This window comes from Parambassis ranga, chromosome 14 (assembly GCF_900634625.1).
Source record: "Parambassis ranga chromosome 14, fParRan2.1, whole genome shotgun sequence".
Lineage (NCBI taxonomy): Eukaryota > Metazoa > Chordata > Actinopteri > Ambassidae > Parambassis > Parambassis ranga.
The window spans coordinates 13621295-13647962 of record NC_041034.1 but is presented as its reverse complement, the minus strand read 5'-3'; the positions used below and the strand labels follow the sequence as shown (position 1 = coordinate 13647962).

General features: G+C 43.3%; 2 protein-coding genes across 5 annotated transcripts in view; one reads left to right on the top strand and one right to left on the bottom strand.

Moving 5' to 3' along the window:
• The window catches only part of LOC114445882 (Down syndrome cell adhesion molecule-like protein 1 homolog), a 39882-nt gene extending 28432 nt beyond the window's left edge, over window positions 1–11450 (top strand). Inside the window, exons 12-33 of one of the 3 annotated variants that reach the window (XM_028421188.1) lie at window positions 217–416; window positions 974–1070; window positions 1160–1288; window positions 1364–1531; window positions 1637–1707; window positions 1824–2064; window positions 2925–3110; window positions 3491–3646; window positions 5251–5390; window positions 7208–7361; window positions 7888–8005; window positions 8121–8284; window positions 8371–8469; window positions 8704–8892; window positions 9038–9325; window positions 9415–9570; window positions 9708–9738; window positions 9826–9944; window positions 10031–10183; window positions 10280–10480; window positions 10575–10886; window positions 11017–11450. In XM_028421188.1, coding sequence (XP_028276989.1) covers window positions 217–416; window positions 974–1070; window positions 1160–1288; window positions 1364–1531; window positions 1637–1707; window positions 1824–2064; window positions 2925–3110; window positions 3491–3646; window positions 5251–5390; window positions 7208–7361; window positions 7888–8005; window positions 8121–8284; window positions 8371–8469; window positions 8704–8892; window positions 9038–9325; window positions 9415–9570; window positions 9708–9738; window positions 9826–9944; window positions 10031–10183; window positions 10280–10480; window positions 10575–10886; window positions 11017–11450 — 3806 coding nt within the window. Of the gene's footprint in view, window positions 1–216; window positions 417–973; window positions 1071–1159; window positions 1289–1363; window positions 1532–1636; window positions 1708–1823; window positions 2065–2924; window positions 3111–3490; window positions 3647–5250; window positions 5391–7207; window positions 7362–7887; window positions 8006–8120; window positions 8285–8370; window positions 8470–8703; window positions 8893–9037; window positions 9326–9414; window positions 9571–9707; window positions 9739–9825; window positions 9945–10027; window positions 10184–10279; window positions 10481–10574; window positions 10887–11016 lie in introns of all 3 variants that reach the window. The other 2 variants (XM_028421189.1, XM_028421190.1) reach the window with 2 other exon arrangements.
• Window positions 11451–15754: 4304 nt separating this feature from the next.
• On the bottom strand, window positions 15755–26081 carry arhgap35b (Rho GTPase activating protein 35b). 2 transcript variants are annotated; one of them, XM_028421655.1, is made up of 8 exons: window positions 25406–26081; window positions 24965–25244; window positions 19928–23839; window positions 19460–19601; window positions 19107–19184; window positions 18815–18946; window positions 18523–18628; window positions 15755–18430 (listed from the first exon to the last, which is right to left on the bottom strand). In XM_028421655.1, exons 3-8 carry the CDS (start codon window positions 23645–23647, stop codon window positions 18019–18021), a joined length of 4590 nt encoding a protein of 1529 aa, XP_028277456.1. In that variant the 5' UTR covers window positions 23648–23839; window positions 24965–25244; window positions 25406–26081; the 3' UTR covers window positions 15755–18018. The 2 variants fall into 2 exon arrangements, with proteins under 2 accessions (XP_028277456.1, XP_028277455.1); XM_028421654.1 differs by lacking the exon at window positions 24965–25244.
• Between the last annotated feature and the right edge of the window lie 587 nt (window positions 26082–26668).

Sequence of the window (26668 nt, the reverse complement as noted above, 5' to 3'; positions counted from 1 at the left end):
TGAAGAATAAGAAGGCAGATAGGGAGGAGGTAGTGTAAGAGCACCAGTGGGGCCTGAAGCGTGAAATGAAAATGGAGAACAAAGGGCAGAAATAGAGATGTCTATACATCTGTAATACATCCTCGGTTTCCAATACCACATCCCCATTCCCTCCTCATATTATTCCGTTTCATGCTATTTGTCACGCTTGTGACGCATGTCTGTGAATCTGCTCAGTTCCCGCCATGATCACCAGCCACCCAAACACCACCATGGCGAGAAAGGGCCAGACCAAGGAGCTGAACTGCACAGCACGGGGCGAGCAGCCTATCATTATCCGCTGGGAGAGAGGGGACACAGTCATCGACCCAGAGAGAAATCCCCGTTACTCCATCACCATCAACAAGAAAGGGGATGAAGTCATCTCCACTCTAAAGGTCAGACCCTGAAATCAGCTTAATACTTTAAAAACAAAAGAGTTTGTTTGATGCTGGGAGTTACAACTCAGTGACAGGGAGCAGATACAATGACACTCTAATGAATGTTTGATCATTCAAACATGCAAATATTGCCCTTCTGAGTCATACCTCATGAGGTGTATGGGAAATATTAGTACATTTAAGTTCCAGAAACCAACCAGTGTTACACTCTACCCCTCTGCAATTAGGAATGAGTCCAAACGTAGTTCTTTAAACAGTGAAATTGGACCTAACAATAAAATGAACAGAGGTGTCGTTTGCTAACACTCTGCTTCAGACAGAGCATGGCTGACAGTGTAACCCTGTCTTTATGCAAAACTATGTTTAAAAATGACCCTTCTAAAGTAAACTAATTAAAAGTTTACTATGTTAAAAACTGAAATTCTCTGACTTTACATTTTCCGTAGTTTAAAAACAACTTAATATGTGTAACTGCAGAAGATTATGTGATCTCTGCTGGGCTCTGTTCTCTGTATTCTATGGTAACTTGTTTCTTTTTGTGCTGTTGCTCACAGCTGAACCCAGCTGAGCGTGGAGATTCTGTCTTCTTCTCCTGCCATGCCATCAACTCCTATGGAGAGGGGCGAGGGCTCATCCAGCTCACTGTGCAAGGTATCTAACACACTGTGAACATCTCACTCATGCTTTTAATCTATTAAAGCGTGGTGAAAGGTTACAGAATGACTTTCCCACACAAACAGAACCACCAGATCCTCCTGAGCTTGAAGTGAGAGAGGTCAAGGACAGGAGCATGAACCTGCGCTGGATCCAAAGATTTGATGGCAACAGCATCATCACCAGCTATGACATTGAGTACAAGAACAAGTCAGGTATGTAATCAGTAAATCATAAGATTTTTTTAAATATATGGGTCTTACAGATCTCAAAATCTTTGTTTTTAACAGACTCGTGGGATCACATGTACACAACCAGGAACATCTCACCAACCAACAATCAGGCCAACATTGTAGAGTTACATCCGGCCTGCGTTTACAGCATCCGCATGTATTCATACAACAAGATTGGCCGCAGTCTTCCCAGCAAAGAACTCACAATCAGCACTGAAGAAGCACGTAAGTGACTGGTTTTACATTTATTTGCCATGTTCTCTGTTTTTCTCTGTACGATACAGAGCTACTGGATGATCACTAACAGAAAGATGTTTTTGATATTCACAGCACCTGATGGGCCGCCGATGGATGTTGTCCTCCAGCCAATGACATCTCAGAGCATACGGGTCACATGGAGGGTAAGTCTACAAACCACTTTTATTATCTTGTGTGTTTAGTTTTATTTTGACATCTATTTCTGAACAATTTGATGTAAAATTTTAATGAGATTTTTTTTGTCTCCTAAAACTTTTAGGCTCCTAAGAAGGAGCTGCAGAACGGGGTGATCAGAGGATATCAGATCGGTTACAGAGAGAACGGTCCAGGAAGCAATGGCCAGTACAGCATAGTGGAGATGAAAGCTACAGGGGACAGTGAAGTGTACACACTGGACAACCTAAAGAAGTTTGCCCAGTATGGAGTAGTGGTCCAGGCCTTCAACAGAGCCGGCACAGGTCCATCAAGTACTGAGATCAATGCGACCACGCTTGAAGATGGTAAGAAAGACAGAAAATCAAGAAGAAAAAGGAGAGTAGGCTGCTGGAATCAGCGTGGGAGAGAGTGTGGGTGGAAATGAGGGAGGGCTGCAAGAAATAAATGGACATATCCACACTGCATGTGTCTCTTGTGAGAAAATAAGTAGTCACAGAAAATGACAGCGAGGAAGAGAGATACATGAAAGCAGATAAAATCTGTATAGACATGTAGACACGCATGCTCAAACAAAATGGTATGATTTTGCAGCACATCCCCCATTATTCTTTCTACTTTAATTAGCGCCCTCATTAGGCTGGTAGACAGCGAGGGAACAAGGAACCCTATTGCTCTCTAAATGTCTGCCCATTTTACCTCCTTTCTCCCCTTTATCTACTTCCTGTTCGCTCCTCATCCTCCCTTGTCTATTTTATATGTTTATGTTTGCTTTTCTATGGCTCCTCACTGACTGAATAAGACTTGGTAGTCTAAAGCTGTCCCTACAACTGCAATTAGCTTAAAGATGAACATTGTCTTCACATTTTATCCTCCACCTCTCAGTTTACTCCACCCTCCTCATCTGCATTTTAACCCCTTAGGTGTAGCCGTTTTACTATTCATGTTGCTCTCTCTGTGCCCCCCCCCCTTCTTCGCCTCCTCCTCTCTGAAAGCAAGGAATGAACAAGGAGCTATTCAGAGCTAATTTGACTGATTTATTTCAGCAGAGATTTCTTGCGGGTTCTGGTGTTGAGTTGTCATTAATTATCAGTGCTGTAGCTGCCACGCTAAATCGGTCAAGTCTTCATAGCAACAGTGCGGATTGGTGACAAGTTGAATCTTTATTTGAGCAGCAATAAAATGTACTCTTTCTGCTCTTTCCCAGTTCCCAGTGAGCCTCCGCAGAACGTGCGAGCGATCTCTGTGACGTCGGACGAGGCGGTGATCACATGGGCAGAGCCTCCACGGCTGACGCTGCACGGTGTGCTGAAAGGCTACCGGGTTGTGTTTTGGTCCCTCTTCCCTGACGGAGGTGGGTGCTGTGGGGGCCAGGCCCAGTGGCCAATGCAGAGTAATTATCACCTATCTCATTCTAAAATTCATCATCCCACCTTCCCACTCACCTTCCCCTCTGTATCAGTGTCATGTGTGTCCACACCTTTCCCATAAAACACTTACACCTGTTCCTGTGTATCAATGTTTGTCCTAGTTTTAGGACTATTTTTAATGTAAGATTACAGTTAATATGTGTCTGTGTGCAGTTATCCAAAAAAATGTAACTCACATACAATTGAGCATTTCAACAAGAGATTTAAATTTAAGATTTTATTTTAAATTTATCTGCATCATGTCGAATGTCAGTGCAAAAGCCATCACACAGACAAAAATGTGTATTACTTAGCCTCTATTGCATTGTAAGAACATTTTATTTCCTCCATGGCCTCCCCTTAGAATGGGGAGAGATGCAGAATATCACCACCACACGTGAACAGGTAGAGCTGCGAGGGCTTGAAAAGTTCACCAACTACAGCGTCCAGGTGCTGGCCTACACACAAGCTGGAGACGGGGTCCGCAGCAATGTCCTGTACATCCAAACCCGCGAGGATCGTAAGTATAGAATTTATATATTGGGAGAAAAACACTGCACTACACTATAGCAGGGATCTACATAGTAATGGGCACTTGTACCAAACCCGTGACAAAAGCTCATTTATGCTGGGAAGCTCCATTAGCAGTGCTAATGAGAATTAAGAGGCTTTGGGTCCACAGCTCAAGGCTAAGGGAGGGCAGGCGAGGAGACACTGGGGGAGGATGAAGAGGTGGGGGGGCTCTGTCGGAGCATATAGCATCCAGGAGTCAGCCATCAGCCTGCGTCTGCATCCCCTCCAACAGCACTCTTGCCATAGGCATGGGGATTAACTTCTCTTGGATTAGAGAGAATTAATTTTGTGCTTACACCATTGGAGGCGGGATTACAGCCAGATCCATGTCTCTTTTGAGAGGAGGAGGAGGGGCCTGAGGGTTGAAGGTGGACAGATAGAAAGCTGATAACACAGTCTGTTCTTGGCTGAAAACAAATAAAGAAATAAAAATATCCAAAAAATGATGCCACAGCTTTATTTTTAAAAGACTTAATGGACTTTGCAGTAGCTGTTCATTGTGACGCCCCCTCCTTTGATTTGCAGAGCAGTGCATAATGTATTTGTGTGGGGTGATGATGCTCATGCAGGACGATGGTGCCTTTCCTCCTCATCATCACTTGGGTCTTGATGGCTCTGCAGCTGCCTGCCTGCCTTTCTGTCTGTGTGTCTGTCTGTCTGGAGTCATGGGCAGATTTTGGGCACCAGATGGGACTTAACTCCCCCTACCCCACCCCCACCCCCTTTTACTGCCACTCCTACTTTGACATAGAGGTCTGGTTATGATAATGATGGCTGCCTCCTGTGCTCCTCCCTGCTGCCACCACAAGCATCATCCCTCCTCACAGGAGCTGCACCTATCGTTCCCACTATCCTAGCTGCCCTGTCTTTATAACCTCTCTCGCCTTTCTTAGTTTGGTTTGTTTTCACCCATGCTCATGTGTTCTATTTAGTAAAAGAGGGAAAACATTGATTGAATGGCTCTGTCGGGGTGCCTCACAAAACAGAGAAAAGGCAGAACTCATAGGGTTTTACACCTCCCTCTGTAGTCTTCAAATGAGGCCCACTTTCAGGCACAAGTTATATTTATGGTGGGGAGTGAATGGACATAATAGTGTGAATGCCTATACTGTAAGCCCAATGTTACAAAAGCATTATTGTTCACCTTTCACGGTATCCTGATTTATTTTTGTCGATCATGCATTCTTTTTAAACCCCTTTCTTGTACCATTATCTTGTAATCAGAGTATTAAGTGGTGTCCAGCGGCAAACCTAAAGTGGCTAGCAGAGGATCAGACACTAACATCTAATCTGTTGGTGGGTTTGAGAGTTTAAGAGAATGCTGGGTGTCACAGAGTCAGAACTGCTGACCAATGTCTGAATGAACATATGTCACAGCCATCCACCCAAAGGGAGTTCTTCCAAGTCCTCCCAGAGCGGCTTAGAGCAGGATAAGACAACCAATCTGCAAACAAGCCTGCTCACTTTAATAGGACTCTAACACCCAGCGTGTGCACACAACACACATGCATGCCTGCCGTGCTGATGTTGTTATGCGTGTATTTTCTTTAGTTCCTGGTCCGCCGGCTGGCATCAAGGCAGTTCCCTCCTCCCCGAACAGTGTGGTAGTATCCTGGTTACCTCCACACAAACCAAACGGTATCATCCGGAAGTACACCATCTACTGCTCCAGTCCAGGGTCTGGACAGCCAGTAAGTCTTTTCGTCTGTGGGTGTGACTCATAAGTAGGAAATGTTTGAAGTGACTGAGAAGCTTGATTAAAAATCTACTAGTGGAAATTATTCATTTGTAACCACTATTATTAATTAAACCTGAATCTGTGTGTGTGTGTGTGTGTTTGTGTCATTGCGCATGTCTCTCTTTCACTGTGTTTGCACCATCGCTTTATTTCCTGCCCTCCCAGATGAACAGATGAGGTTGTCTTGGCAACGTGATGAGACGTAGATATGCAAATGAAGCAGAGAACAAGCTCACACATGCACACTGCCGCATCAGAAACACACACACACACACATCACATTTCAACATTTTCTATTTATACATGTACGTGGCGGCATTTCAGTTGTGGTTAGATCATGTGTGCACACAAACACCAGCACACAGCGAAGTCTGATATCAGGCTAGAATCTCACTTTCTTATTATTCACAAATACTCCTCCCTCTGTGTGCATGAGTGCCATGCAAATGAGCACTGGCAGGGAGTAGAGAGAGAGGGAGGGAGGGGGAAAAGAGGTTGAGAGAGAAAGAGACACACCATTAGAGGGAGAGACCGAGAGGAAATGAGAGAAAAAAGAGAGGGATGAGGGGAAGACGTAGAGAGTGGGAGACAGGCTGGGCAGAAGGGAGGAGCAGGGGAAGGTATCAGTCACATCAAGATGAGAGTGCTTTGTCCGTCTTTTCATTATCTCCCTGTATCACTCCCTGGATCACCACAATACCACCACGATGCTGGAGGAATGTTCGAACCCCATACATGCACACACACACACACACACACACACACACTGCACCCCTCCTCTGTCCCTCCATCGTCTCCTCTTCACTGAGCTAGACAGAGAGGGATAGAGGGAAAAGCAGGAAAAGCAAATGGTGAAGGAACTGAAGATGAACACTGAGAGATGAACAGATTAAAGAGATAGAACAGAGGATCATCTTAAGAGACAGCAATGTTTTTGTGCAAATGCTGGCATGTGTGTTTTTGTGCGCTTGCAGGTGCATGTGTTTCTTGTCAAAAATATATCCACAGGGGAAAAAAACATTTAATTCAGATTCAAGAACTATATGTCATTAATTAATTATGTTATAGCTGTCATATTTAGTTTGGATAATAAAAGCAGAAAGCAAACAAAATGTTGGTGCTTTTTAACATGATGTTAACTCTAAAACAAATACAATCATGGTTATAACATAACACACACATTATTGTTCATAAAACATTCATACAAATATAAAATCGCAAAATGGCATAATACATAATATAAGAATAATAAATACAACTAAGGTTTGTTTTTTTACATGTCGTGCTATTGGACTATATACATTAACATGAATTTTTTTCTGTATTACAACTCACTGTTTTGTTTTCCAGTCATTACCTCATGGAAAAAAGTCCACAAAAACTGCAGCTGATAGACTTGACTGTGTTACATTACACATTAGCCTGTAAGCCAAGGCATTAAAAAACATGTAGTCCACAGAAATAAAATATCATATAAAAGTTATATGTTATGTTTGGCCTTCATTTCAAAGATGTTTTTTTTTAGTGTGAGTCTAGTTTAAAAACTGTGTCTCCCCTTAGTTTCATTGTTTGCTGACATGTGACAAGATGCTGACATGTCCGTTCTGAGGTGTATATAGTATTGAAATCATTGATTTTTTTCTCCTATAACACATATTTAAATATTTTGTGTTTAAGTAAATTTGAGCTGTAAAACTTTAAATGTCTTTAGTCTGGTGAAGATTTTTTTTTTCCATGTTGCTAACATGACATTGCGTGCCCTCTTTCCAGGCACCCAGTGAGTACGAAGCCAACCCAGAGATGCTCTTCTACCGTATCACGCATCTTACCCGTGGTAAACAATACCACATCTGGGCAGCAGCCGTGACGACTGCTGGCCGAGGCAACATCAGCGCAAAGGTCACAGTGGAGCCTGCTGGGAAAGGTGGGTCCTCCAGGCGAGCCTGTAGTGGAGGAGAAGGGCAAAGAGATTTGTGCAAAGGTTATGAGGGGAAGCGCTTTAAAGATGGCTATGAACCGGCAACATGATCTGCTGTACACAGACTGCTTTCATCACTTTCTCTCCTCCCCTCTCCGTCTGCACTCTTGGCTATTGATTGACAGCCGTAGTATTGATTGAGCAGTGGCTATGTTGCTAGAAACGCTGTTGTTAATTATGTGGTGATGAACAGAGCCTATCCAGTAAAATGACCCTTGGGGAGAGGGGTAGCAGGCAAAAATCAATAGAGGGGAGGATCTATAGACAAAAGATAGACTGAAACTAAGAAGTTTAACGAGGGGCTACAGCTTTTTGTTCCTTCAGCAGAAAGTAAAGACTTCCTTCATCAGCAGACACAGACAGGGGACACCTAAAATATGAAAAGAGACATCTATGTTTTTATTGCGATTATTATTCTGAGTGCAAGAGTTTGTACGACAGATTAATTCATTCTTTATGTCCTTGTGTGCAGTCCCAGCTAAGATCCTGTCCTTTGGGGGGACAGTGACCACACCCTGGATGAAGGAAGTTCGTCTGCCCTGTAGCTCAGTGGGAGAGCCCGCCCCCACAATTAAGTGGACCAAAGACAGGTTAGAGCTCATCATATACAGAATCATAACTCACCCATACATATGCTGCTGCTATGAATAAAAATAACTCAGAGCTGTTAACTGTGTGTGTAACCTCTGGGTTTCTTTCCCTCAGTGACAACTCTGCCATCCCTGTGACAGCTGACAGTCAGCGGCAGATCTTGTCTAACGGCACACTGGTGCTGCGTTCGGTCAAAGCAGAGGATTCTGGGTACTACACCTGTACAGCCACCAACACCCTAGGCTTTGACACCATCATAGTCAATTTGGTGGTGCAAGGTGAGAAGAAGCTGAGGATGTATTTAAGTGTGAGATTTGTGGTGTTTCTTCTTTGTTGTTAAGTCTTTGTTTGTATATGCACACAGTTCCTCCTGATCAGCCTCGTCTGACTGTCTCCACAACCTCCACCTCCTCCATCACCCTGGCTTGGATCCCTGGAGACAACGGAGGAAGCTCCATCAGAGGTACCGGTACTCTCCTTCTTCATCCTTCATTGACTGCTGTCTTCCTGTCAGTTGTACTTTTGCTTGTATACAACCACTTCACGCTACTGAGTAAAAAGAAGACAAACTACAGCTGACTGTGTGTAATTATAGCTAATTGATGCCCCCTGGTGTACAACAGATGCCACTGCACCAAGGATCTGTGTTGTTTTGAAGTACTTGTGTTTGACATGAAGCTGTGCTGTGTGACTGCAGGCTTTGTGCTGCAGTATTCTGTGGACAATACAGAGGAGTGGAGGGATGTGTTCATCAGCTCCAGCGAGCGTTCCTTTCGGTTGGACAATCTTCGCTGTGGAACCTGGTACAAGGTCAAGCTGGCCGCCAAGAACAGCGTAGGCTCAGGGCGCATCAGTGAGATTATTGAGGCCAAGACACATGGAAGAGGTGAGGTCTTTAAACAGGAATAAATAATACGTCACATTACACTTTTATATTTAGCGAAATAAATCCTGAAATATATTAAAAGTCTGTTAACACACTCAGATACTCTCTGCTTCTAACTCGCTGTTGCTGTCACTTGTGTCTCCAGAGCCTGTATTCAACAAGGACCAGCCCCTGCTCACCCACATCAACTCCACTCACGCAGGGCTCAACCTGCAGGGCTGGACGAGCGGTGGCTGCCCCATCACTGACCTGATGCTAGACTTCAGGCCCAAAGGCACATGGGCCTGGCAGAGCCTCAAGGCCAACAACACCAATCAGCTCTTCCTTAGTGAGCTGCGAGAGGCCACCTGGTACGAGCTCAAAATGAAGGCCTGCAACAGTGCTGGGTGTGGCAACCAGACCTCACAATTTGCTACAACAGACTATGACGGCAGTAAGTACATCCTACATTTTCCTCTTCTCTCGTCCCTACCTCTGTTATTGACTAATCTCATTTCCTTCTCTTCCTTCACTCTCGTCAAGGTACAATCCCTCCCATCAAATCCGCCCGTGGAGAGGGGGATGATGTGAAAAAGCTCTTCTCCATTGGCTCTCCTGTCATCCTGGTCACGCTGGGCGTAGCTTTGCTCTTCATTATCCGCAAGAAACGCAAGGAGAAGAGGCTTAAACGACTTAGAGGTGAGGGAAAGACAAAGGACAGTTCAGACAGGTATCAGTGATGTTGTGTTAAATGGATTAATGTAACACAGAGTGACAGGATGAAAGGATTATGTTCACATGCAACTGTATCTAATTAAGATATTGTCTTCTTACAGATGCTAAGAGCCTTGCTGAGATGCTTATCAGGTAAGAGACAGCCAGCCACTGTACTGCACAATGCCAGTGGTCGTGTGTGTGCTTACATGTGTCATTTCCCCCTCTGTGTCTGTGTAGCAAGAACAATCGCAGCATAGATACTCCTGTGAAGGGCCCTCCTCAAGGACCAAGGCTTCATATTGACATCCCACGTGTTCAACTTCTCATTGAGGACAAGGAGGGCATCAAACAGATAGGCATGTGGCCGCACATTGACACTACTCTCAGCCCTTGCCGATCATTTGTAGCATTTTTCTCAAATTGGTGTTTTTTGTGTCAACAGGAGAAGACAAGGCAGCTGTGCCAGTGACTGACACTGAGTTCAGTCAGTCAGTGAATCCACAGAACTTCTGTACAGGCGTGTCTCTGCATCACCAAGCTCTCATTCAGAATTCAGGCCCTTTGATTGACATGTCGGATATCCGGCCTGGCACAAGTGAGTGTGTTTTTCTTTTCAAGTGAATATTTTTGTAATGAATGTCAGCTTTCCATTAGAATAAACTTTTATTAAACGGTCTATCCTTTCACTCAGACCCAGTGTCCAGGAAGAGCATCAAATCAGCTCACAGTTCGAGAAACAGATATTCCAGCCAATGGACACTGAGCAGACCGAGTCAGAGCCAGTCGACGGCTTCGGCGCGAACACTGACCTCAGACTGGCGGACGATGGGCTCTCATGGCATCACCGCCACTGAGAGTGACAGCTACAGCGCCAGCCTCTCTCAAGACACAGGTGGGTGTAGTGTTGCTATTTGTGCTGTTGAAAATCAACATACACTCTTTCTTCTTGATGATTAAAAATATGTCTTTATGAAACATCTCTACAGATAAGGGTCGGAACAGCATGGTGTCAACAGAGAGTGCCTCCTCCACCTACGAGGAGCTGGCTAGGGCATACGAGCACGCCAAGCTGGAGGAACACCTGCAGCATGCCAAGTTTACCATCACAGAATGTTTCATCTCCGACAGCTCATCGGACCAAATGACCACAGGCACCAATGACCCGGCAGACAGCATGACCTCCCTTAGCACGCCGTCTGAGCCAGGCATCTGCCGCTTCACGGCCTCACCACCCAAACCGCAGGACTACGACCGCGGTAAAAATGTGGCTGTGCCCATTCCCCACCGTGCTAACAAAAGTAAGTAGAAAAATCAAACTCTGCTTTGATTTGATTTGATGATACATGCTGGAGTTAGGCCGATACGTCTCATATAAACATGAACCACTGTTGTACAGCCTGGTCCTGACTCATCTGTTCCCCATCCCAGGTGAATTCTGCAATCTACCCCTCTACATGAAGACAGACCCATTCTTCCGTAAGCAAGGGGAGCTGCATGATCCATGTCCAGCTGTGCCGCCACGGGAAGCCTCAATCCGCAGCCTAACGCAGCGGGGGTATCACACCCAGGGCCGTCACAAGACTCTAGACCCTGCCAAGCAGCAGGCCCTGACGCTGGGCCATTCTGGGCCTAGCAGCTTGGGTGCGAGCTCAGGCACTGCCACCTTGCCCCAAAGGACTCTCACCATGCCCAGCTCCAACAATGCAGCAACAGCTTCCACTTCCAGCACGAGCAGCAACCCCACCAACAGTAACAAAGTGGGGGGCTCCAGAGACTCGCTGCTAGAGAGCAGCTCCTCTGCACTGGGGAGACTGCAGAAACAGAGTGTAGGGGCCTACTCCAAATCATACACACTGGTGTAGTCCCCTTTTTCTCCTGCACAGACTTGCAGTGCTGTCCCGCTCGTCGGCCAGCCCCACTCTGGTACTCTTTGGTCGGGGCCAAATCGGGCATGCAGCTATCTTTCTCTAAACCCAACTAATGGTGAACTGCCCAGCAACCTGTCTAATTCTCCTTGGGAGAGGTGTTCTCTCACACAGAGACCCAGCTAACCCTACTTTTCATGTTCACATGGGACTCTATAAAAGAACTACTAACTCCACTAACAGTTCCAGCCGGCTGGTGCTCAGCTCCCTTCAGTTCTCACAGGAGTTGCACAGCAAAAAAAAAGAAAAAAGAAAAAAAAAAAGAAAACAAAAGAAAAAGGAAAAAAAAACAGGAAGTGATTTCTGTGGTCATTTGGAAATATTGACTATAACTGAGGAGCTAGAAGCTCTGTGTTTATGATGATGAAGACTACAATAGCCAGTATGAAGCTGTGTGGCCATCCTGTCTCTCATATGCACACACATACTGTCCTCCATAGTTTGAGTATTATTGTCAATTTGCAAGACTTCAAGTTAAGTTCCCTATTCTTACTGTATCTTTCACCCTCTTTGTGTCTCTTAAAGTCCCAAATTGCTATCGACGGATTTTCTCTTAGCGGTGATTCCAAACGAAATAATTCAGGTTCACTTCCAAGAATTTCTATCACATCAGTGTTTTCCACACATCGCTCTGCAGCTGTCTAACGTTCGAAACAAATCATGAGAACCCAAATGAACCAGCTATAATTTCTCACATTACAAATAGAGAATATTTGGTATTATAAAGAATTTACATATATATTTCTATGTAGGTATATTATTGACATTTAAGTGAAATTATGACAAAGTATAAACTGTATGTACTACAACAGTGTAGTAGTATATGCAGCAATTTAATGGCAAATTTTAATAATGAGACAATCGCTCAATCATTAAAATTAAAAAAGAGAAATTTAAAAAAAAAAGGTTGGACAAAAGAGAGAAAATGTTTAGTATATATACGGGATGTTCTGTATGTTACTGTATGTAGGCCAACTAACACAAGTGTCCTTTGTGGACAGAGAGTGCAACAGAACATAACGTCCATGGCTGTTTGTGTTTGGTGGAAGCAATCAGGACATAAGGCCTTTGTGTATTTCTGTCAGATTATCGAAGTCTATACATGAAGATATACTGCAGGCTCTGTGACTTTTATTAAGCTAATTGTGAGCCTGAGTGGTTGGTAAATACAATAACATTCAGAAACCAAATCAGTGTCTCAGAGGATCCCCAAATGAGTTTAATGCTGGGAGAAGGTTTGCTGCAGACTTGAGTTGTTACACAGTGTTAAGGCCTCTGTTTGCGGCAGACTGACAGACACACTGTAGTATGGTGTCATACTACCTTGTCTGTCAGCTGTGCTGACAGAAAAACAGACAACTAGCGGAAGGAATCCCAGTCATGATGTGAATGAAGTAAAATAATTTAATGTTGAAAGATGTTATATGTCAGGGAGTTCAGTTTTGAAAATTATATAATGTTCACTCAATTGATATCTTTGTTGTTGTCCTGTCTGAAGTACTGTAAATTATCTCCATACCCCTCCATTTTTAACGATAATGTACATTCACACAAGAACCTATTGGAATGTCTTTTTCAAGCATCTCCATGATAGTGTTTTGTTTATATTTATTTAACCATTTGCTTTGTTTTGCTTGTTTATTTGTTCCAGGGAGGGGAATATATTGGTCTGTTTTTTTCCAATTCATTTTAATTTGTTTGGCATTGTTTTTTGTTTTGTTTTTTTTTTCTCAAAATTTTGGTTCCAGAGGCCAAACAGTACTAAGCTATGTGGCATGTGGCTAAAAACTATAGTTCAGCCAAGTGAAATCAGGGACTCGTAGCTCTTATGGTCACACAAACTACTGTTGTATTGTGTATATAACTGGACTGGAGTCAGTCTGTAAACCTGAATCATTCAGACTCCTGTCATATTTCCCCCTGTTCTGATAAATAAGGGTTAAAAATCACCACCCTAACCATACTAGATCCATCCTCTCTACCTTTGTCAGTGTTGTTTATAGATTAAGTCTTGTACATAAACACAGTTTTGTATGAAGAGCTATTTTCGTCAGAATAAATCAGGGGACACATCAGGGTTGAATGCCCCAGTTTCAAAATTGAAATAGAATCAAAAATAAAATATTTTACTTCTGAAATGGGCATAACATCTTTTTCTTTCCCTTTATGTTTTTGATACTAATTTGTTGAATTTTTATTCTTTTTTTAAAAGTCTTTTGATGTTGTCATTTGTCCTATTTACTTTTTTATTATCATTATTTTGTATTTTGTTCATCCTCAAAAAAGTCATTGCATGCTTGCTAAAAGGGAAAATTGAAGGAAAAAATGTATGAAAATCAAAAACTAAAAAAAAAGAAAAAGAAAAATGTTGAGGGTATCCCAAACATTTGTTTGAGTTGCTTGTTATAGCAATTGCTTGTGTTCAAAGGTACATTTTCTATGAAAAGAAAGCAAAAACTAAAAAGATCATTCTAACACCTTGTGCAATAAAGCTATCTTTCATACGTCATGGCTTCTGTCATTATCAGCAAGTTTGTTTCAACTCATCTGAGAATATTTGAGCTATAACTTTGAATTAGCGTTAAAGTGTGTAACAATGAAAAAGCATACTGTGCTTGGTTGACTTTAAACTTAAAAATAAAACATAGAAAATGTATTTTTCTAATTTAAAATGAGAAAAAAGTAGCTGGTTAACCAGAACGAAACTCACCGTATCACTATGTCATTAAATAAAGAAAGGCAAGGCAAGGTTTATTTATATAGCACCATTCATACACAAGGCAATTTAGACTGCTGTACATAGGATGAAATCACAGAATAAAAACATTTTAAAACATTAAATTAAGAAGGAAATTACAATCATAAAATGAATAAAAATCATTAGAAAACATCAAATAAAATCAGGACGATTAAATGAGAAGAGTGCAGTTAGAGAATTTAAGAGAAAGCTGCAAGTTTGTTTTCAGGCCTGACTTAAATAAAGTGACTGTCTGAGCAGACCTCAGGTGTTCTGGAAGGCTGTTCCACAGGTGAGGGGGAGAATAACTGAATCCTGCTTCACTCTGTTTGGTCCTGACCCTGGGTACACACAGTAGGCCTGTCCCTGATGATCTCAGGCGTCTGGGTGGTTCATAGGGAACCAATACGTTTTGAAATGTATCCTTTAACTCACAGGAAGCCAGTGCAGTGATTTGAGGACCGGTGTGGTGTGGTCCATTTTCCTGCTATTACTCAGAACTCTAGAAGCAGCAATTTGGACCAGCTGCAGCTGCCTGAGTTAATTAGTTAGTAAATAGAATTATATGGGTATTATAATATAGAAGATTATAATATAGAAGAAGATCAACAGAAGGTTTTAATGAAAAGACACATTCAGCCTTACATTAGCTTTACCATTTGTTTAGATGTATTTAATGACACATTGTTCATTCATGGATCTTTAGTTGTGGTGGACTTCTAACTAAATACAACTCCCAAAACACTGAAACATACATTTCCTATAATGTAGCTCCCACCTTAAGAGTTCACACAGACCTTATAGGTTCCTTATAATGTTTTATACAGTAGAATGCCTTTTACTATAGGTCAATATAAAGCTATGAGAATAGTGTGCCCAGCCTCCTCCTGAACTGTACAGTTGTACGGCCACAAGATGGCATCATAACGTCACAATGTCTGACCTCATCCACAGAGGTTAATAGACACTGTGACGAAAGTCTTCTCCCAAAAGAGTGCAGTCACTCATGACGGATATGCTGTGAATAATTGATGATTTGAGTCACATGCACCACTGACTAAATACTATAGCTCTGAGGTACTACGCTGGAGGTATTTCTGTAGATCTAGCTTGTTTATTATTATAGATGCATTTATATTTTATGAATGGTGTTGAGTAGAGATCATTTGTCAGTGTGTGTATGAGCACAGAGCTGTGCCATGCTGTGCTTGTTTACCAAGCTGTCAATCAGGTAAATGGTAATAATAGAAAACCTCACTCCAGTATTCCAGTTAGAAAGTGGATAATGATAGCTTCATGTTCTGTCAGTCAGCCCTCCACTATATTTTCACACAAAAATAGACATTTTTATCTGTCAAAACTGGATGTTTGATAGTCTTAATTCTTTTGTCTCCATTGTTATTTTGCTTTTGTGATGCTTTGCAAAATTATAGATCAATAATTACACGTTCAGCAATGCAGGATCAATGAAATACACGTACACATGCATCACAGGAGTTCTGAGGACAATTTTACAAGATTTAATTTATTAACTATTATACAGTTCACAATAAGGCCTTCATCTTCAAACATTATTCTCAGTCAGACAAATTCCATGGTTTGCTCCTGGTGCACAGTACATAAACGTTCACTTTTCAGCTATTTCACTTTAGTATTGGTTTTGTTCTAATTTCATGTTTTAAAACAGGGAGAGGTTTTCATCCATCTCCCTTTGTGTGTTTTTTTTAAATCATGCACTAAACTTAAGTGGCCTTAAACCATTCACAAAAAATTGTAAAAATGGACTTTCAATCATTGAAATACACACTAGAAATGTTTTCTACCATTGACTAAAGGGTGGAGTTCCCCAACATACAAATAAACAACCATTACAGAGTAGTATGCGCTCACTTTTTTTGCTCACTGAAAGGCAGATTCGCCAAAGGTTGTATCAGAAGTCAAGTGATGCAGTAACATTAATTACTCCCGAGAATCATGTCTTAACGGGACAGCTGTTTGGTTGTTTCTGTGCCAGTCTTAACGTTTCAGTTTCAACCTGATAAACACATAAAACGAGCAACCTTCCAACAGCCTAACGATTCCAAAAAGTACCAGTAACTGATGATCCCAAATACTAATTTAACCACTGATCTGACAATTCTGGTCACCTAGAGGTGAAACAGAGCCACAGTCGAGATCTGTATGTATGTCTATGTTTTCTTCTCCCTATTGAAAAGACATTGCTTCCTCTGCGTCTCTCTCGTGTTTTATGGTTAAAGTTGTCGGGCCTTCATAAACAGTGCGGCCACCCAAAATGTGCTGCTGGTTTTTAATGAGAGGGGAGGACAATATGCCAGCACAAAAACGAATTTACTAGAGCAGGTGAACAGCCACTGGTGCTTCCTGAATGTGTCCCATCCACAAATATTTGACTTCTACTGGTCATTATATCGCATAGCAGGACTAGCAGTAACAGTGCGTTAAGAATACGAAACCTTCTGAATTAAAGGTCCTTAATATTACATGAATACAAAGAGCTTGGTTTGATAGACAGCCACAGCAACACATCCAGCAAACCTATCATGTTTCAAGCATTTGGTTTCTATGGACACCAGATGGTAAGGGTAAATTTGTGTTATGGTATGACTAGGTTACACATTCAAAATGGCAACATTTCTCCTTCATTTAAATGACTCGAATGCAGGCAAAAGTGTCCTTTGATATTATAATGGCCAAATTAAACCATATGTCCCTACACATCCACTCTAATCAACCAACAAAAAGGACAAACAAAATGAGTTTTTCACATGGCTGGATGAATGAGGAACATGTGCGGATTCAGATTTCCCATCAATTTAAAATGGGACCCCTGGATCCACCTTTTTTCTGTTTTTTGTTTTTTTACGAAAAGGATCTTGTTTCACAAGCCTGCACTGATGCCACACCCACCCACGAAAACAAACAATATGGACAATTAATCAGTGTGGCATTTCTTCATATTTAACACTACACTATAAAAAAGTGCTTCAGATAAGTTTGTGGATACAAAAACAAGTCTGATGTAAACAAAGTTTGATCTGCCAGAGCTCTGTAGAGACAATGGGTATGGCTGTTGGAGTTGTGAAATTAAAAACACAGAAGAAAACAGTATGTCAAAAAAGCCCCTTTTTGAGGGTGAAAAAATAACAGTGATCATTAAAGTGCATCCCTGGATGTGTTCCCTGTTCCCCTTCCCCTCCCATGCTGACCCCAGCTCAAGAAGAGCCAATGAGAAAAACCCAAAGGCAGACACAGAGGAACCTCTGCTATATGGAGCAAACTGCTGCCTAAAGGACCTACAGAGGACCAGTCTATAAATCCAGTGGCAGTACTTTCAAGAGAAACAAAAAACTAAAAAGTGTTTTACACATAATAAAAACATAGTGGCCACAAATCATTTCTTCCAGCTTGGCGTAGAGGTTTTTGTTTCTTGTAGTGTAGATTGGGTGTTGGCTGTTGACAGACAAGAGGCTTGCTACAACAATGGTGCCTGTCCCCCAAATCCAGGCAATCAGAAGAAGCCTCACTGATTATGGTAGCCAGCCCCGATAAACACAAGAATGAATACAAACAGCAGGTTGGGGAAGTTTCACACACACTTTCTATCTCCTGTCGTCATAACCTAGTTTGTCCATGATCAAAAATGTAGTGTGCAAGTGCACATGTTTTTTGTTTGTTTGTTTTTGTGTGTGTGTGTGTGTTGGTGATAAGGTCCAGCATCATCATGGGCACACATGGTTTCATTGTCTCTCACAGTGTCTCTTGTTCAGCAGGGGAATGGTGGGAGTGGGGGTGCTGGTGAAGGGGAGGGAGCAGAGACTGCAAGGGAGACTGTGGGGTGGTGGGTGGGGACTGCTGCAGAGGGCTGAAGTGTGTGGTGGTGTGCGGAGGAGAGGTGCGGTAACAAGAGTAGGCAGAGCTCCCGCTGAGGGTGGTGGTGGGCGAGGCAGGGAGCCCCGCAAGGCCGGTGGGGGAGTCAATGAGGGGCTGGTTGTAGAAGAAGAATGCACACTGGTGGATGAAGGTCTCGATGATTGTCTGGTAGGTGCGTGTGGCAGTCAGGGCATCCATGGTGGAGAAGTCTGGCCTCATGAGGGTGGGCCAGAAACAGATGGACAGGTTTTCACTGGTCATCAAGTTCACCCTGCTGAACTGGCTCACCCTTAGAAATTACAGAATATCACCAAAATTATTTCTCCTCATCATGTGGTGAAAAAAAGAACAATAGTTTTCAACGGATGACATGAAACTTACTTGTGTAAGTGGCTCACTACATATCTGAAGACATCATAATTCTCCCTGGAGAACCTCCTTAGGACATCCTTCATGGTGTACAGCCTCTGTTCTCGATCATTTATTTCTGCACACAGAGATTTTTTTATTATTAAGTCCTGCAAGCAAAAAAAAGCTGAAATGTCTCCATGCTATCATGAAAACTGTTCTTGTCAAGACAAAAACACAGAGCTTCCCTACTCTCTTCCCTTCTAAAGAAACAATCTTTTTATCTTGGAGTAAAGACCCTCCCAGCCCAGCAGTGTTTGCTTACTGAAAGCATCCAATAGGTCCACCTGCAGAGCACAAGGCACCAGGGGCTCAGGCAGCTCAGAGAAGAAGCTTTTGAGGGCTCCAGCCACAGTGTTTATGGAGAAGTCTTTCTCCACCAGGTCTAATCCGTGGTCTATACGAGGAGAAACAGAGAGTTACAGGGATCACAGAAAATCAGCTGTCATCAAGACTACAATCAGTAGCATGTCACTTTCCTTTTGTAACTCTCCCTTTATGTTTTAATTACACAGTCAAATGTCAGCTGGTTCTAACAAGAGTGACGAGCGACTCACCCTGTTCAAACTGCCTCTGCATGCTTTCCATCTCTGACTTGTTGCCGCTTACGCGGTACAAACCCTCTGTATTCAGGCCTGAGGGGGAAAAGAGCACAGTGGAGAAGACAGGGGAAGACGTGGAAGGGGTGTCACAGCGGGAAACAAGCACAGCACAAACACTTCATTAGCCCCTTTGCAAACACACACCAAAGTACAGATACGCCTATTGTATTAGTTACACATTGCACTATCAGGTCATAACCAGGTGTTGCCACCTTAATTTAACAAGTTATTGATACTAAAAACTTGTCCAGGTATCTAAATAATCATATGAATATAGTGTAATGACTCAAACAGACAAAAGGACTTACCAGTTGTCTCAATAAAGCGGACGCATTTCTCGATGAAGAGTGGGATGGGTCTGTCCGGAGATACCACATTCACTAGGGGGACCCCGAAGTAATTACTCTCCATGGGCTTGGGAATAGCTGGACGGGGCTTTGTTCTTGTTTTCTGTGAAAGAAACAAAAAGACAGAAGAAGTTGAGTGTCTTAAAAAGATAAATATGTTGATACTAAGCGACACTGTGGCTTTGAACAAAATGTGTCGTTTGCTGTCAGCAGCAAATTTAGGACTTTGTCATAATCACACAGTTGGAAGATGTGCCGAGCCTCCCTAAGGCAAATGATGACTGACAAAAATATCTGACGAAGTGCTACATAGATTCTAACAAACAGTTCTGTATGAGGGCAATGAAAACAGCATTCTGTGTGTCTGAGATATTCATATACACAACACATGGCGCATGCTTTAGCAACATGTTAATGTACAATACACACCTTGGCTGTTCGTCTCAGGCTCTTCAGAATGTTCCTCTTCTTTGGGTCCTCACTCTCCTCATTAACAAGACTTTCGCCTTTCAGGGTCCCAAAATCATCTTCTTTGGACTTTGGAAGGGCTCCCATCTCATCATCGCTGCCTATGAAGCTGGTGCGGAAGCTGCTGAACTTGCCCAGCCGTTTAGAGCGGTCACGGTACAGACGAGGCTTAACCCCAACTGCTGAGAACTTCCTCCTTCGCTCCAGAGAGCTGCTGTCTGCTTCGCTATCAGAGCCATTTCCATTTGAGTGCATCCTGTTGGAGTTGCGGATAGTGATGATTTTGCCTTGAGTGCTGTCGTGTGGCACAGAGTAGATAATCTCCTCGTTGCTAGGGCGGGGTTTTGAAACAGCATCCATGGGTTCAGCATAGTCTGAGGGATCATAGCCCACATCTCCACCAGGAACCCATGTAACAGCGGAAGGCAGGGAGCGGCGATGACCTAAGGTATCGATGTAGGGGTTGCGGCTCACCTTCCGGAAGTCAAAAGTGACACCCGGTTTAACTCTCACTTGGGGGGGTACTTTGTTGTTCAGTTTGTTCTCAAAGTCCCTGATATCAGAGATGACAGAGATGTCGCTGGAATCTAAGTCAGGCAGGTTGAAGCCTCCACTGTGAGATGTGAGTGTGCCATCGTAGTACGGTGGTGACGGCTCAACGTCATCCTCTGAATCCAGGAACATGGTGACAGGACTGGGTGAACTGCAGCGCGGAGAGTACACATTTTCATTGGTGCATGCTTCAGCAACATTATCGTACATGTGTGTGGCCTCCACAATGTTGCGTTTCTCTACCACCTCCATCAGAAAAGAATGGAACATTTCTATCCTGTGCAGGCCTCCCACAATTCCCCCGGACCCACAGATCACACTATTGAACCGACCCTCAATCTCATGAGCAAGTTCCTCACCCTGGATCAGCTGTTCACAGGCATAGTCGCTGTCAGTGAGCTCTGCCTGGCTTTCTCCCACTGCCAGCAGCTGAATTGGGATGATGTCCTGAACCTCACACAAGAATGCACACAGAGTCTCCAGGGAGGCCTTCCGGGAGACGGAGTACACAGCAATGTAGCCGTGTACTAACCTGCTCTTCCGCAGAGTGAAGGAGGCGTGGTATGAGAGCAGAGAGAGCTCTATAGCCAGCTTGTGTCCACCAACTGTTTGCTCCAGCAGCACAGAGGTGCCACTATTGGACATGGGCCTGCAGTGCTGATGCATCAGGAAAGGGGACAGGAGCTGCTCAATGTCATAGGAGTCTCCGCACATTAAGCACATGACAATGCGAAGATCTGCCTCTGGTGCCGGCTGATGAGGAGAGTCTCGGAGACCAGGAGGCTCAGGAAGGAGGGGTGGTGAGTTGCTACTGAAAGATGTACTTCTCCTAATATCCAGAAGGCTCCTCAGCACCTGGTTAATTTGAGTCTCATTGACATTATGGCCATAACCCACGCCAGGGGAGGCAGGGTCTAAAAAGCTACACTGTAGTCTCCTTGCGACCTGCTGTCCCTGTGTTATTAGGTTTAAGGCAGTGTCTCCACCTATATCAACATATGATCCGACACCTCTTTTAGTGACTAGAAGCAGCGATGTTGGCAGTTGGGCTAGTTGGCTATCCCTTCGACCTAGAGTTGACTCCCTAAGCCTTTCAAGACTTTCAACCACATAGGAGAGGGACTCTTTTGAATTATAGAGACACAGACATCCATGAGGGGTGAAAGTGGGGGTGTGGAAAGAATTTACTGGAAGACGTACATTTCCTTCAATGGGCCGCAGTGTCAGTTCATACATCTTCCCATCCAACACATACCAGTCGTCATTTGTGCAGAGAGCCCTAATCTCATTTGCAAATTCTCTGGCCAGTCCATCCCTCCCTAGTATGACAAGATTGATTCTGTCAGCCTTGGTGTCCCCAAAATGAGCTTTCACATCAAAAAAAGGGTAGCATGTGGGGAAACGTGATACTAGCATTTGTTCAATCTTGGAATCTACGCAGTGAGGGCTGCTAGGGCACGTCTCCTTGGTGGGGTGATAGACAAAGTGGATATGTTTTAATACCAGAGCATCTCTTTCGGCAGGAAGCTTTTGTAGTGCTTTGAACCTCTGTTCCTCCCCCAGGACCTCCTGGATTGCCCCCATCTTCTCCTTGCTTGGCTTTGCATCAACTTCAAGCTCATAAAAAAGCTCAGAGTACTCCAATAAGAGCTCCTGGAAGTCTTCTTTAGCACGATCAATGATCTCCTTTTGATGACGGTTGTACAGGTCCAAGTACTCTGGCTCCTCAAGCCACTGATAGAACTCTTCATTCATGATAAAGCTGCGGGCCTCTTCCCATGGTTTACCAGGTGTGACAAAGGGGGAGGAAGCCAACTTCTGCTTAAACTCCTGTCTCATCTCTGCCCGTCTGCACTCGTTACGCAGATGTTCTAGATGGGCATTAAAAATCTCTTCTGCTTCAGTGGTCTCCAACAGGTCTGAAGGGATTCGCTCATCTTCCATGTTATCAATGTGCGATGTGTCTTCCCATGGTGAGTCCTCCAGAACAACAAACCAGTGAGCAAAGTGCTGCTTGGACTCTAAGACTTTCTGCACACCAGACCAGCTCAGCTGATCTATTTCATCCAGGTCAGGCACTAAAGAGCTAAGTGCTAAAGGAAGAGTGCTTAGGTATATTTTGCGACGCCTCTCAATATGTTCCTGCTTCAGGCGGTAGACATGCTGTTGAAAAAGCTTCTTGCATTTAGCTGTTCCCTCCAAGAAGACATATTCTTTGTACTCTGGGGAGGTGTTCATGCGTCGGCTGGTGTTTAACCAGGTTTCATTGTGATTCTTCACAATGCGATTTATTAGCCATTCATAGCGATCTTTAGCAGAGGCTATCTGCTGACTCTGGAGCTTTAGGGCTTCAAAATAAGGGATAATCTTGGGCTTTCCCCTGCTTTTATCAATTAGCTGAACCAAAGTGAGGAAGGCAAGGTCCACATTTATATTTGAGCGTGCAGACGTCTCAACTACTGGCAGACTCTTTTTTGTGATGGCAAAGGTGTGTGCATCTTTGATGTAGCGTTCAACTCCTTCATCACATTTGGTGAGAACCAGCACAATCGGCTTCTTAGTTTTGCTAAGCTGACCATAGAGGTTTGAGACAAATTTCAGCTGATCATCAAAGTTTCGATTCATGCCCCGGCTCACATCAACACAAAGCAGGAAGCCATCAACCTGCAGTTTGCCCTCTGGCATTTGTTTTTGCTCAAAGTCCTGCTCCAGGCCAAGCTGATCTGTACAGAAGTACATGAGCTTCTCCGCTGAGGCCAGCTTGGTTGCGGCTGCCCGCTTGATGTAGGGCTGCATAGCAGTGCTACGGTGTGGCTGAAATGTCTGGTCATCAATAAATTCAGTTTGCTCCACAACATGCATCCTGCACTCAGGTCCCTCCTCCAGGACCCGAGACACCTCTCCCCAAAACAGAAAGTGATCATTATTAACCACTCGACCCCCAAAGTCACTGGTGCTTAACACTGATGTGTGATCCAGGTAGAAGTCATCAGCGCTGGGTCTCACATACCTATTACACAAGCAGGACTTTCCAACCCCACACTGGCCCTTCTCTTTCTCTGTTCCAGACAAACCCACCACAATGAGGTTGTAAATGGGTGACCGGGCATCTTGCTTTTTCGCCATCATAGCCTGCTGACACTCATCCTGCCATAAACAGGCACTGTATAAAGGAGTTTACTTGAATGTTTGTCCATACAGTTGCTGATCCAAAGAGGAGACCAGATTTCTCTTTCTTCCGCTGTCCTTCAATTACAATAAATAGCAGTGCAGTGATATAAGCAGAGGAGTCTTTCATTCATTCCTTGTATGAATCAAAACCTGTCAAAAAGAAAAAAAAGGAAATCAGACAAACTAATCAATCAACAAAAAACATATTTTTCATTGAAGCGGAACCTGGAATAACAATAAGTGAAACATGTCAAGCTACCCAGGCATTCTCATACTTCTAGCCCTATCAATAAACCATAAACAGATGCTTGTAGGCAATGATAACCACAGCATGTGAGAATGACATTGACATTTGTTTGCCCTTATTAAATAATAACAGAATGGACCAATTCATTATATATAAAATGTATAATGTCTGAGAGCACCCAACATCAGCTCTTTGAATCTGAGTTCATGACCTTGATTAAATCTGATCATTTGCCATATTTTGTGTGAAATCACTGCATCAATATTATTACTGTATACACAAACTTGTTATCATACACTAGTGTAGTTTTTGGCATCGCATCTAGCCAACCGCAAATCATCACAAAGATGCCAGAATTTCTTGGCAGGGGACTTTAAGTTTCAAATTTAGTGACTTTTTTGCTAATTTCATTAAAGCGACAGTGAGATTTATAACCATTATTCTCTTTGTCGAAATAATCTGATGATTATTTTGTTAAATATTTGAATCCAGTCATCATTCATCATATTTTCTTTGAGCCAAATGTAGCAAACAGTGAGAAGCTGGAGCTGTTCCCGGTATTCCACCTTCATTATCAACATTTATGAATAATCAGCTTATTCCAGGACTGACATCAAGAATTGAGATAAAATCTTTCTTCAAATGTGCTCTTTAAATGACAATATCAGCTGAGCAGTGAATGAGGTGACAAGCAATAAATTGTTGCAGACCTTTCTCAGCCTAAATGAAGCAGCACCCATCACCTCCATAGACCCAAAGGAACCCATCAGCTGCCACAATCACCTAAAATCGATGCCAAAGGACAGTGAACTTGTCCGCCCTGTCACACACACTTAATGTTCCATTTTATAGCACCGATTAATGCTTCCATTATTATGACACTGATGCAATTCTCACACAAGAAGAGTCAGCTCATAAGTGCAAAAATGACCAACTGCAGGATCTCACTAACATGTACTAAGAGTCCCTGGAGTCAAACATCCTGCCAAAAGAGATGATATGTGTGGGGTTATGATAGACTGATTAACCTGTCACATTGGAAGCACGCACAGCTCTCCGGTAGGGTCACCGTGGGCAGTCCACACCGCTCAGCTGAGCTAGGCCTGATCCCCAAATCCACAGACAACTTCTTTGCAGATATAAAAGAAAACAAGGTGACCTACCTAGGTACATCAAAACACGTACATAAATCGATCAAATTCGTTTAAATACAACCTGCTTAGATCGTGTAACGTTATGTGTGCTGCACAGGATTATCATGGGGCTTCAGGGTGCACAGAGAGGGGCTGACCACGCCAGGCCTGCTGTCTACATAATGAAATTGCAGCGCCACGATCAGGGATAGCCTCCACGCCGACACACAATGTTTAAAGGGAATCTATTTGCTCAGCTGTGTAGGGTGTAGCAAGTAGACAGCTTCACAAGGAAATAGCCAATAAAGCGGAGCAGTGAGCATGTAGGATACATACCATCGCATTTCTCCCTTTCTCCTCTTGCATCTGTCAGGCCAGCTCTTGCCGCAGCCCTCGCCGCCTGATGTGCACAAGCAAAAGCCGCAGAATATACTACAGGTCCTATGTTCACAGATAACACTCAGATCAACACAACACGAGCGATTGGGTGATTTGAATTAAATATCCATCGCCCATGTCTGGATTCTCGTGTTTTGCATCACTGTTTCGTTGCAATTAAACACGGGCAAGGCAGAAATAAAGATCCCGAACAAAAGAACCATCCAGTTTTGTTCTTATAATGGGATTTCCTCCAGCGAAATTCAGCCGTATAAAAATCTGCTTAGTCGCCTTCTCCTCGGTTCACCACGTTGCTTTTTCAATAATTATTCTGTCCATTGTTGTGGCCACATAATACTGGGCCGGTGCCGCGCACACGAGACAACGGTGAGTTTGTTGCAATCGCCGTGCTGTTCGATCTGAAATCTGCTCCCACTGCTACGAAATCTGTTCATGTCCTGATCAATTTTGTGAGCAGACTGCGTGCGTGAAAGTGGAATTTCTTTCAGCTTTCCAATAATGGCGGCGGCCCTCCTCCTCCCCGGACCTAGTTCTCCTCTTCTTTTCTTTGGGAAAAGGGAGCTGTGGAGACAGAAGCAGCGGAGAGAGGGACTCACCCAGCGGCGCACTCACACAACTGCAGCAGGTCGGTTCTCTGTTGCTACAGCTCACCAACACACTGCTGCCTATGCAGGGTCCGTTACTCTGAAGTAATCTATTCCTCAGCTTTCAGAAAGTACCGGAGTGGCCACTCCCTGCTGAAATTCTGTTACACTTTTTGGATTTTGTGAAAATGTAAGTGTCAAAATAAAACCTTAAAATGCATTTACATCTAACAGCATTTAAAAAATGCATGAAATGTCAGTTTTAGTTACAGCCTGTGTGTCAACACCACAAACATGAGGAGGCATGGTGCACAGTTTCAAAGTGCATTTCTAATTCTGGGACTAGAGGCAGATCAGATTCCATCATAACCCTGAAAATTAACTTTTGTTACAGCTTGACTCAAAGATATACAAATATATAAAAACTAAATAACCGATGCTGAACAACCAAACCTTACAGGTTCAAAATAAAATTGCTCAATTGATGATTGATGAGCATACGTTTTATTTTCTCTATAATAAATTGATATGCATATTAAAATCAAGCAAATAAATGACCTGGATTTCAGTGACACAAATAGTGTTTTTTTTTCATTTCCATGCATTTGCTATTTTC

Coding starts and splice junctions, on each gene's coding strand:
- arhgap35b (XM_028421655.1), bottom strand. CDS start 23,647: ATGATGGCGAAAAAGCAAGATGCCCGGTCACCCATTTACAACCTCATT. Junction 19,185..19,459: donor CCGCTTTATTGAGACAACTG/GTAAGTCCTTTT, acceptor TTTCCCCCTCAG/GCCTGAATACAGAGGGTTTG. Junction 18,431..18,522: donor GTAGTGAGCCACTTACACAA/GTAAGTTTCATG, acceptor GTAATTTCTAAG/GGTGAGCCAGTTCAGCAGGG.